At 38.4% G+C, this 11,967-nt stretch overlaps 1 protein-coding gene across 1 annotated transcript in view; it reads left to right on the top strand.

Annotated features, from left to right (window-relative positions):
• Positions 1–11,254, top strand: part of ABI3 (ABI family member 3) — a 51,130-nt gene extending 39,876 nt beyond the window's left edge. Inside the window, exon 8 of the mRNA XM_077806061.1 lies at positions 5,456–11,254. Coding sequence (XP_077662187.1) covers positions 5,456–5,511 — 56 coding nt within the window. The 3' untranslated portion in view covers positions 5,512–11,254. The remainder of the gene's footprint in view (positions 1–5,455) is intronic.
• Positions 11,255–11,967: the final 713 nt, after the last annotated feature.

Genomic DNA, 11,967 nt, shown 5'->3' with positions numbered 1-11,967 from the left:
TGCAAAGAGCCAAACTACACAAATTTACATTTACTTCTCTTTGAACTTTGGTCACTGTTCTGAACTTGTGAGAGCTTGTGTGTAGTCTTAACAACTCAGCTACAAGCCCAGAAACATTCATGCATGCATGTTCCTTCCAGCTGTTTTTCGCTAACTCTTGATCATATTTTCAAGTGGTAAAAACCGAGGCAGCTTTAAAGCCTGAATTGGTTCAGTGGCCTACAAGAAGTGAGTCTGGCGCCTCAGCCCAAGTGTCCAACACAACTGGCATTATTAATTGGCTCTGATGTTCTCTGGGGAGAGGGCCCCAAAAGTGGAACTAGTTCTAGAGGCAGGTGTTCTCTACAGCACGGACCTGAGGCACACTGACAGGAAAATCAACTGCAGCTACATTCACATTGTATCAGCCTTTTTCCAGTACAAAATTCCCATTACCAATGTTTCTTTTACTATTGTCAGTGATTTGGCATCTGCATAAAATGTATATGTTCTTATGCTCCAGTGGCTAGGGCACTGGATTGGCTAGCTGATCTATTCTACAGCCAGTTTTTCCATTGACTTACTGTGTGACCTGAAGCATCTCTCCTCTGTGCTTCAGTTTCCCCATCAGTAACACAGGAAATTGCCTACCCACTTCTGTAAAGCACTTTGAAATCTATGGATAAAAAGTGCTATATAAAAGCTAAGTATTAGTCAACTGATGTAATGCTACAGTTAGATTTTCAAAGGTTCCTTGGCTGGGAAGTAGCCTCATGGTGTGCTGGGTTATTGAAAAGGACTACCTGCTGCTGACTTACGTTGCACACCAAATGCAATTAGTATTGGGCTAATAAGCATTTCATTAAGAAGGGGAGAGAAAGAAAAGGGCAAAAATGAGTAAAGAACTCTGAGCCAGGGACATGTATTGCTAATTGAGCAGTGGTGGAAAGGCAGTTTGAAGACTACGGCCTACACATTTAAAGCGTAGATCCCCAAGAGCAACTACAGAAGCTGCTGGCTAAGAGTCTCAAGGCAAAAGCCACACAGTGTATAAGAATAGTAGTGAAGAAAGCATGTAACATAAGGCTATAATTCCATCAAGGGTGTATACAATAAAAATAAGCTGTAATGGATTGTTAAGGGAATGCCAAGTTATGATTACGCAGCCATACATAAAATAGGCAACAGGAAAGGGGCCACTTATCAGCTGGCAGAGGTTTCAGCTGTGGTGGTACATACGTACACGCAGCAGTACAGGTCAGCCCTGGCTAGCCAGTTTAGCCACCCTCACAGCAGTATGGTGATGAAAAAAGACTAATAAAGCTCCTTCTCAGCAATGGCAGTTCACACTGTAAAATAAGACCATGCATTTCTACATTTAATCAGATAGCCGACTTCTTGTGCATGCAAGTAAATTCAATCTTGTTCTGTAGTACTATCCTATCAATTCAAAACTAGGAATCACCCCTCCCTCTCTCTTTTGTCAGTTCCCCATAGCTCCCACAGGGTAGCACACAGCTACTGTTGTGATGGATGCTATAAAAAGCCTAAGCAAGACAGACAGGTAAACTACATACTTATCAGGATCCAGCAAGCACTGGTTGTAGATACCGCTAGAAAACCCAAGAACAGCACGCGCAGGAATTGGATTCAGTCTGTGCAATTCACAAGTGGTCAGACAATCCCGCTATCAGAACAGCTGCCATGAAAATGGATACAGCGTCACAGAAATTGAATTGTGGTGCTTTACACTGATTAAGAAAATCAGGTTACATGTGACATTAGCATCCCCAAAGGTAGGATTGTAAGCATTAATTTAGGAAGCAATGAAAGTTTAGTGGGATTAGTATGTGATAATTATTTTGAGAGAACGAAGCCCAAACAGTAGAGCTCTACTAAACCACTATGTTCCTTCACCCAGGGGTTCTACAACATCAACACCAAAGCAATGTGTATCCTCATTTTGTCTCCTTAGTTTGCTTGTTTTAGGGTCAGCAGTAGGTGTGGATCAACTCCACCCACTACCATCTTCTATCTATCGCTCCAGAACTTATTCCTACTGCTTGCTCTCTCTCCTCCAGTTCAAAAGTGGATCCCAAATCCTAATCCCCTGTTGGATGCTTTCCCCAATCACTAGGACTTGGGAGAATGAAGTACAATGGTAATAGCAAATGAGGAGTTAATGCAACTCACATTAAGTCAGTCAGTCTCCACAGTTAAACCAGCCTAAATCACACTCTCCATGGCGATCTAATGTTCATTTCACTAGAAATGGGGAGGGCAATCAACCAAGGATGTCTGTACTCCGATTATACAGAGATTAAACCAGAGATTTGTACTCGCTTTCCCAGCAGTATCTACAGATTTAGAATCCAAAGTTTGTAGTGCAATCCCACTAAATCACTTGGAGTTTACATACGGAGGAATTCTGATTGCACCTGTATTCAGAAAATGAGGGGGTTTTAATTTTAAACTTTAAAATAATTTAAAACGCTAACAAGCATTGGAATACATACTAGATACCTGCAGTGGAACTGGACCTAAGGTTTCCATCTAGCAGGGATTCTATCTAGCTAGAATTACTTCCATTTAAAAGCAGTTATGTGGAATGTATTACATTCCATTTATACAAATAACTTGTATACAAATGTGGAAGGTCACAATTAGTACATATGATTGCATACTACATCATTTGCGACTGTTTAGTCTGCTGAGTCTAGGAAAATATCCAGAAATAGTCCAACATTTCTTTGAATGTGTACTTATTGATATAAAGCCATTGTGTTTACTTGACAGATTACACAAATTATATATCACAAGATATAACTATTATTTGAACATGTAATCAACTATTTATTTCAACCAGTACACATTCAAATACAGGGTATATACACAATATATTTTTATTAAGAATGGTCTGTAATGAAGTACTTGGTATCAATGGCTACCTGCTCACATGTATCTCTCAGCGCTGCACATTGCAGAATGTACTTTGCATGCAGAGTATAGTATTTTTTAAACACTTCGTTTAGTTCTATATCAAATTTCTTTGAACATGTCAAAAGGCGCAGAGGACTAACTATGATAAGTCATACAAATCATGCTTAAAATCAAGGTGAACAAATATACACGAAGCTGTATGAGTGTGCAAGACGTAAAGAGTTATATTCTGTAACATAAAAAGGTCCAACAAATATATCCGACTTTCCATACAACTTCACAGTTATGAGCAGTTTCAGCTCCAGTAGGTATTTTCCTTCAGATGCTGTAATCACCTCAAAACAAGAAGATTTATACATGCTTATTTCTAAAACAAAAAGTCTCAACTCTAATTATAGGGTTACTGGCATATTATAATATACAGTCCCTTTCTTTCTTGGTGATTGTATCATTTTCAGTTACAAATTTGCAACTAAACTGGTCAGATAAATAGGCTTCTTCAGTAGCCACACTGAAGATGCCCTCTTATATTGCCAAGGCATCCAGCAATATAAACAGTCCAGATAGAACAGGAAGTATAGGATAACATACCTAATTTAAATCACAAGGCCCATGTAACGAGACAGAAGAGTTATAAAAACTGGAATTTGACCAGGACACAGTAACTCATATCATATGAAAACTGCCATAGGATCTTTATGGCTACAGATGGTATTTGGTATTTAGGCTTATCTGATAGAGGGCACCATCAGCAGCTCTGAACTTACTAGACCTGAAACAGAGCTTGAAGTGGATACGGTTCCGGGTCATAAAGTAAAATGTGTCATCCCTTTTGTCTATGGCTTTTGCCTTCACATATCAGTTTAAGTGGAACCTCACACTGAGGTACACTGATAGTATCTACCACCTGACTATACTGTATACAATCCATTGTTAGAGAAACCTTACAGAGAGAGGATCATACAAGAAACTGAAGAGAAAAATCTGTGTTCTTGTGATTAGAACATGGGATTGGGATTCAAGATATCTGGGGTCTGGTTCCCAGCTTTACCACTCACTCAGGCAAGTCATACTGTTTTCCCATCTATAAAAATGGGGATAATGTCTTCCACCCAAGAGTGCTGTGACGATGAATACATACATGAGCTGCTCAAATACTAGAATACTGAGCATCACAGAAAACCCTGTAATGCAGGCAGAGATTGTCTGCCACAGCAGTGCTTTCTAATGAACTTCCTTGTTTTTCTCACGTTTATGGAGAAAGGTGTCTAGCTGGCAAAGTCTGACACCAGATATTTCTCTCTGAAGGGCGAAAGGGAGAACTTTTAAACAAACAAGTATATGGAAGCCTACAAATCTAGGTGTCTCACTGGACAGGGATGCACACGCTGCTTCAATTCATTATCCTGTGTTGAGTTACGAAGGCATAAAAAAGGCTGAATTCCTGTTGGAAAGTTGAACAGCAGAGTCTATATTGTAACCTGCTGCCTCATGAGCTCCTAATTTTGCAAGTTTTCTAGCGTGCGTATCCTGTGAGATTTCTGGATTGTTGTGTAAAGTGTGTTCAAGCCCACACATATGCAGACATCGGTACAGCACTTTCCTAGCTGTAACATATGCAAGAATCTGAACTGCTCTTTCTGTACCAGCATAGGTGACAAAAACAGAACTACAATATTTTATAAAAGCAGTTCCGAACTCCAGTCATCTCCTGCCCCAACCACATCTCTCTCAGCTATGGTCAACCTGAAGACGAAACTGTGAAATTAGGACATCAACAGTCACAGCAGCTCACAGTTAAGAACCTAAATTGATTTTCCATACAGTCAAGACTGAAATAAGGAAAAGTAATTATGTTTGATGGATCCTTACGGTTTTAATTTTTTAGTTCAATATTAGAAACAGCAGGGGCTCTTATCAGTATTCTGATTAGTCAGTGTCTATACTGCAGCTTCTCCACTGGTTACTTCTGACCTCTTTCTTTTTATTGCTTACTGGCACCAGCTCCCAAGTGCAATGATAGAGTTATCTGTAATGGGGGGTGAGGAGAAAAAGTGGGAAAAATCTCATCTCCCCTAAATTCTTAAAAGAATCCTAGCTCTAGATGTTGAGTAACTTCTCCGACATGGAAATGTAGTTACTTTGCTTCTCTTTCTGTAGTCTACATGATGTTATTTATAGTATGACTTATTTTATTGGACCTGCAATTTTGGAACTTTCCTTTGGTGTTCAAGATATTACACAAATTAAATTAATTGATATTGTACAAAAGGGCCCAATAAACCTTCCCTCAACTGATTTTGTAAGAAGGGTTAGTGCAACATACACAGTAAAGACGGACATTTCTTTTTACTTTGAACATTTGCAAAATATTGGTTATTGTACATACACATCCAAAGGCTCAGCACGTCAAACATTGCGAAATGGCACACCTGGTAGCAGAGACTCTCAAGAATAAAATATACAATGCAACAATGATGGGCTAATAAAACAGTAGTTTTTACAATGTGTAACTGTTATAAACTTTATTTTTCAGAGCCATGCTTGAGTTGGGGGAAGTGCACTCTCTTGCTAATGAAACTTAGCAACTGAATAAATATAAAAAGAAAAAACTCCAGTCTGACTGGATTCGTCCAGATGCAAACGTCAGAGCATTCGGAGGAAGAAAAATTGAGCCTTGTGAGCTAGTCTGAGACTACAGAAGAGGAAATGTGGGAACTTGCATATAATGAACTGGTGACCCAACAATGCCACTGGTGCACCATAAACCAGAGTGGACACCTCTCCACCCCATCATGGCATCAATCCAAAGAGAGGAGTATATAGTCTCATTCATTTGCAACCATCTCAACACCAAAAGCCCCTTGTATTTTCCACAGGGCGAGGGTTACTGCCAAACACCTCATCCTGGTATAAGCTCCAACTGGCCATCTTTGTTTTCTTGCTAGTATGATCAAGTGACTAATTCATATGACAAAGGGTTCAATCCTGAACATCCAATGGAATCAGTGGGAGATGTGTCCCCAACAACTACAGTTTACCTTTAGCTAGCTTCTCTTTAGATGCCATCTGTTTAGTGATGTTATCACGAAACAGTCTAGCTTATTGCTTAGATCTAGCTTTAAATGATTCACTGGATGTTTTTCTTAACATGTCAGAAAAGTCCAAGGAATTTCTGTACTATATCAACAAATCAATCCTACTATATACAAACTGATCACAGTTTTAGTATTCTTGTTAATTGTAGATTTTACTATAGAGGTGGAATTAGAGAAATAATGCAAGACAAAATCCTCTAATCATCCTTGACTAGAGAGAAGGGTAAACACTGCTCAGTATCCTCTGGGTCATATTAACATCAGTATAGCATCTCAAAAGGGGGCTGGATCAGAGTGCTTCTTTTGAAGAGCTTGCAAGTTCTCCAAGCTTAGTTGAAAGGGAAAGAAATTGAACAAGAGCAATGTTTCTTTTTGGACTGGAAATGTGAAAGCATTTCCAATAGTTCAGAATAATCCAAACTGGGCATTTAAAATCTTCATATTAAAGTACATGGTGAAGTACCCTAGCTTACTGTAGTCAACAGTATGAGAACACTTTAGACAGATCAACACAGATACTGGTTCTTATGCTAAATTAGTAGAGGGTGAGTGGGAGACAATGGACGAGCTGTTTGAAAAAAAATGTTAATAGTATAAAGTAAAAGGACAGTTTCCAAACTTCTAAATGATTAGTTTTCTAACCCAGCCTCGTGCAGCTAGGGAAGCTGTGTACAAAAATTGTTTTACATTGGTGTTACTGTGTCAAGAAACACCTATTTACGGTCATATACAGCCAAATGTAGTCTGTTCACCACACATATGGGGCACAGCTCTTGTGAAAAGGCTGTCACTCCCAATACCTGACACAGTGAGAGAAGAATGATGAAACATTTCTGAAGAATTTCATAACCAGAAGCAATTTCCTACTTCCTTGGCATTTTAAGTCAGTGAAAAGGGCAGCAGAATAAGTGGTTATAATGATCAGGAGGCAGTGTCAAAGAGTTGTTCACAAGAAAAAAAATGGACAGGCCATTATTCTAAAGTTTAGGAGAATAAAAATCACCAAACCCCTCTTAAATCCCTATACTCCTTGAAAAGGCTCAGCTACCAAACGGAATAATCCAACATTGTCTACAGAGAGCTTTGTGGTTACTTTTCCAAATGTAAAGGGTGCCCCCTGCTGCCCACAAATGGCTTCCTCATTAAGCACCAGAATAAATGACTAGGTGGGCTCAAGCAGAAATTCCTGGGGAGAGCCATGAAATTAACATAATTCTCACCACTTTTTACTCAATCATATTAAAGATTAGCAATCACAAAATTATCTGATTGTTACCAGGAGCAAAATCATGAGTGTGTTTCTGAACCTTAAACCGGAAGGAAATTTTATAGAGAGTTCTCTGCCCAAAAGGCAACTCACTACTGAGTGGAAAATGCAGAAAATTGTTTTATCCTTTATTTTTAGCTCATCTTTCCTTCAGAGAAATTAAGCCTTCTACCAGTCCCATCATTTTATACAGTATTTGCCTTAAATTTTCAAGTCTCTCCTTGTGATATCAGTAACAATCCACCATGGACCTAAATGAAAGGACTAACAGATTTATAGATTTTAAGGCCAGACGGGACCATCAGAATCTAGTCTAACCTGCGATTAATAATTCAAAAATTATTCCTCTCTCCAACTTTTATCTGCCAAACTCTTAGGAGTTTGGTTGCCTTGCAAAAACTAAATTAGGTGTTTATGTCAAGGAAAGCAAATGGTAGAAGAATGAATTCAGATGGAATTGATAAACCTTAAGGCTAGACTATTCTCAGTGGTCTAATTTACCCATCCAACTAACCCAGTTTTCAGTCTTTATTCCCCTTTTCAAAAGCAACTAAGATGAGTCCTTTTGTTCGGTTTCAGACAACACAGGGGTGAAGGGAATGGAAGAGAGCTGTTCACTGTGCAAACCCCAGCTGCAGCAGCCAAAAAAAAAAATAAAAATGGTGGTTTTGTTATTATGTAGGAAGCTGAACCTGATGTGTGAACAATATATTATACCACTTATAATAAAGGCAGCTTCTATTGTACAAAATCAGGGTAGAAAAGAAAGGTGGTTTATTCAGAGAATTAAAAAGAGTGACTAGAAGATATTGGGGAGGATTGGGGGAAGTTCAGAAAGACAGCTGCATAAAGTGAACATCAAACTTTCAGCTTTTTGCAGCCATGTGGAGGGGCTGGAATCAAGTGAATGGACAGAGGAGTAAATGGTTGAGTGAGCAAATACTTCTGAAAATAAAGGAAAATTTAGGACTGCATCTGAAGATACTTTGAAGCTAGTGAAATAGGACAGGAGATGATGTGAGCTTACTTCCTGGAACAAGAACAAATTGCCTAGTAGCAGCATTCTGGTCTCCTTGAACATTAGTGAGAAGGACCGGATCTAGGAAGAACTGAAATAGGAAATATAGGAAAGGATTAAGATTTCTGCAGAAGTGTTAATAAATTACACAGAAGGTTACTGAAAAGTGATTGGAGGTCAAGGAAAACTAGATTTCTGACTATAAGAGGAAAGCTAGGAAGAGTGATACAGGAGTTGGAGTCATGGGAAAAGGACTTTAAACCAGATCTATAGTTTTTAAATATTCTGTACTAGAAAGTTGCAGCATAATCACTATCCAAGAGTCAGAAGGGAAGAGAGATAAGATAAGCGGGATCAAAGTGTTGAGATGTGGAGCAGGGTGATGTTCACATGTAAATGATATTCAAAGATGAAAAACTATGAAAGAGAGAGAGGAGGACAGAAGAAAGCTAAAAACAGCCCCGAGGCACTCAGTGGAAAGGGACAAAGAGGAAGCCACCCCATCAGAAATTAAAGGAAGATTTTGAACTGGGATGTGTTTTGGAAACCTGGTTTCCTCAATCAAGACACTGAAGGACAGAAGGGTAGTGCTGATGTTGTACGGAGATAGGGTAGAATTGATGGTAAGACACACAGAGGTTAGCACCAAATAGGTGATTCTATTACTTGAAATTCATAGCTGGTCCTTTGTCTGAAAAGTGCATCAAAACTACATTGAATTTTACTAGTCTGAGTTTTATTTAGATTGTGTGTGTCCTGAGATCATGGCAGAAAAATCAGGTTTTATCTATGTACACATGAAGGTGCTTGATATAAAGCAGCTAAACCTGTCCCTTTTCTTAAAGGGGACAAAGTAAGTGTCAACTACTAGTAAAGACACCTATACGCAAATCAACAAATAATTCCACAAAATTGTGGAATCAAGTAGTGAGCAAAATGAGTAAATTAGAGTGTAGTAAGGTGAACTCTTTAGATGTAGGTTAGCAAATGATGTTGCATAAAAGGATATTTAAATCTTAATGAGTATTTCAGAAATGGCAAGATTTTGTGACAAGAGCTTCCCTATTTAATCCTTAGAAGAGTTAAACTATTACATATTCATAAATGTGGAATTTTGCTTTCTTCAACTGTTACAATTTTGGATGATGTACCTGGAAAAAAAATCGGAGAGTCTAGACTTGAATGTTAAAGTGTTTATCAATAGTGAAAACTGACAAGTTTTTGGCTAATGGCCTTTAAGGTCTAAAATGTCAAGAGCACCTCTGATTTGTTGAGGTAGTGTCCAGTGCAAGATGGTTATCAATAATCATACGTTACATTGCATAATAAAGATAACACTCGCATCCTTAATAAGGTTTAACTATTCTCCGTTATAACACACACATTTTTCAAATCGGAATGTAATATGTCACCCCAGTCTCAAATGTAGTATGCAAGTTTTCAGCTCAACAGCAATTTTTTAAAACCAATTTTGAAAACCAAAACCCATTTGCCCACTTTAAAATCATAAGATTGGGAGAGGGAAAGAGAGAGAGAGAGAAGAGCCTGAGATAGAGAGGAATTGAATAGTCATGACTGAAAAATGGTAGAACTCAAAAGTTCAGAAATGGGTTAATGTGCATGGGTAGTACAATTTTTCCATTCTCCCTCCCCTCCCCCCCATTTTAAAAAAAAAGTATACTGTATTACACAATAGACTGGAAAAGCTTCAAGAATGCTATTACTTGTCTATCAAGTACCCAATATTTGTTATGGAAACTGCCTCATGTATTTACTTAAATGATCTCAATGATCTCTCAGGTAAATGTGTGTCTTGGGTATTATTTCCCCTCAAAGCAGCTTTTTAAAGACACAGTTTAATTAAGCCTCTATTTACAGACAAGATGTTCTATCTCAATGGGTAAAATTGCACAGTTCAAGTCTATAATTATGAGTTTTTTCCTTTTTATTATTAGTCAATGGAAATTAAACCATAAAACATTTAAATATTTTTATGAGAGTTTGGGCTAAATTCCCACGAGCTAGGAAGTTTGGCATTACTGACTTAGTACACTCATGGGCCTCACTACAAGTCACATGGTGTTCTATCACGAGGTCCCTCAACCACTTTCAAATCAAGAGCATGTACATATACAATCCATATGCACAATCATAAAATCAAAACTTTCAGTGCACAAACATTTGTCTCAGAGTCCAAACATCACTAGATAATATGACATATCACTCTGAAAAATACTTCTAAAATGCCTCTCATACAAATATTGTTCGTAGTTGCACCATTAATCATTCTATTTGTACTGCAAAGGGGTAGACAGTAATTCAAGTAACTCTTAGGTGGGAGAGTTACATTTTGTTGCTCACCTACTTGGTTAAAAACAGAAGTGAAAATGACATATGGAAGCGCTTGTGTTTCAGATGATATCACTTCAGTTTTACCTCCTTCCTTCCTCCATCAAAGAGCAACCACCACCAATAATCATTACAAGATCAACAGATTACAAGAGCAAACCAAAGAAATTCACAGTTCAGGGTAAGGTGCAACAATGAGGTGCATAGGAAGCTCCAGGAAAACAGAGAAGAATCCCACCTATCGTGGATTTAACTGGTGAGATATAGAGCCTTTCCCCGTTTAGGCTTGAATCTGGCTCAAGATACTAAATCTAAAATCATCATACCCCAACAACTGTTTCATAATTCATTAACAGTGTTAGTATTAGTTGAAATGGTGGTTTTTTAAGTGGACATCTATCCATTAAGAATTAGACTGACGCTAAACGTTCCTATTGTTAGCAGTATCAGCAAAGTCGACCATTGTGTAGGCAGGCATAGACACAGAACTGCTCTCTCATCTTGAAAGACTGGTTTCCTTTCAGGTCAATCTGAGATACACACTGTATAGGGAAGCTTGCATTGCCACTGCCTTTTCTGAAAATAAATGACTTCTCTCTCCAAGACTAGCAGTTTTGTATCTATCATAAGCACTAAATTCACTGAAGGGGGGGGGGGGGTGAAAGAGGGCAGCTGTCCCACTACTGCTGCTGTCTGACTCCTAACTGTAAGTTAATTTTGCATGTGACAACTAGCGTTGGTCAATTTTGCTGAAATTTCTCCTTTAAAAATGCATTTAAAAAGTTCAAAAAATAAAATCTGAGTTAGGTTCTAGAAAATTTTGGACGGGCCAGAATTCAGTGCGTCAGACTTCAACAGCTGAGTCTGGAATGACAGAAGCGCGCAAAACTTGGAGGCAAATCCTCAGCTAGTGTAAACTGCCTTTGCTGCATTTACTTCAACAGAGCTATGGGATACACGCCACCTGAGGGTCTGCTCCTTGGAGAGACTAAGCACTGCCACACGTATTTTAAAGACAAAGTAGGTAAAAATAAGCTTTAAACAGGAAATCAACTAGCCTACACTGGCTAAAAGCTTCCAAATTTGGAAAGGAGTCAGAGCTCTACAAATGAAGAGAAAGCATCTTGTGAATCCACATTTCCATGTTTGTTATATAGTTTTTTAACTCAAAAAGTATCGAAATCCTTTTCACTCCTGGATTAGCATCTGGGCTGGAATTTTCTCTAGGCTGGAACTTTGTTGAATTTTAATACCTTGCTGTCACCAGAAAATTGAGTAACAAACAAAACACTTAATATAACCTAAAAAACTCTTTA

This window comes from Eretmochelys imbricata, chromosome 27 (genome assembly GCF_965152235.1).
Source record: "Eretmochelys imbricata isolate rEreImb1 chromosome 27, rEreImb1.hap1, whole genome shotgun sequence".
Classification (NCBI taxonomy): Eukaryota; Metazoa; Chordata; order Testudines; family Cheloniidae; genus Eretmochelys; species Eretmochelys imbricata.
Note: the sequence above shows the minus strand (reverse complement) of the source record. Positions and strands in the feature narration are given on the sequence as shown.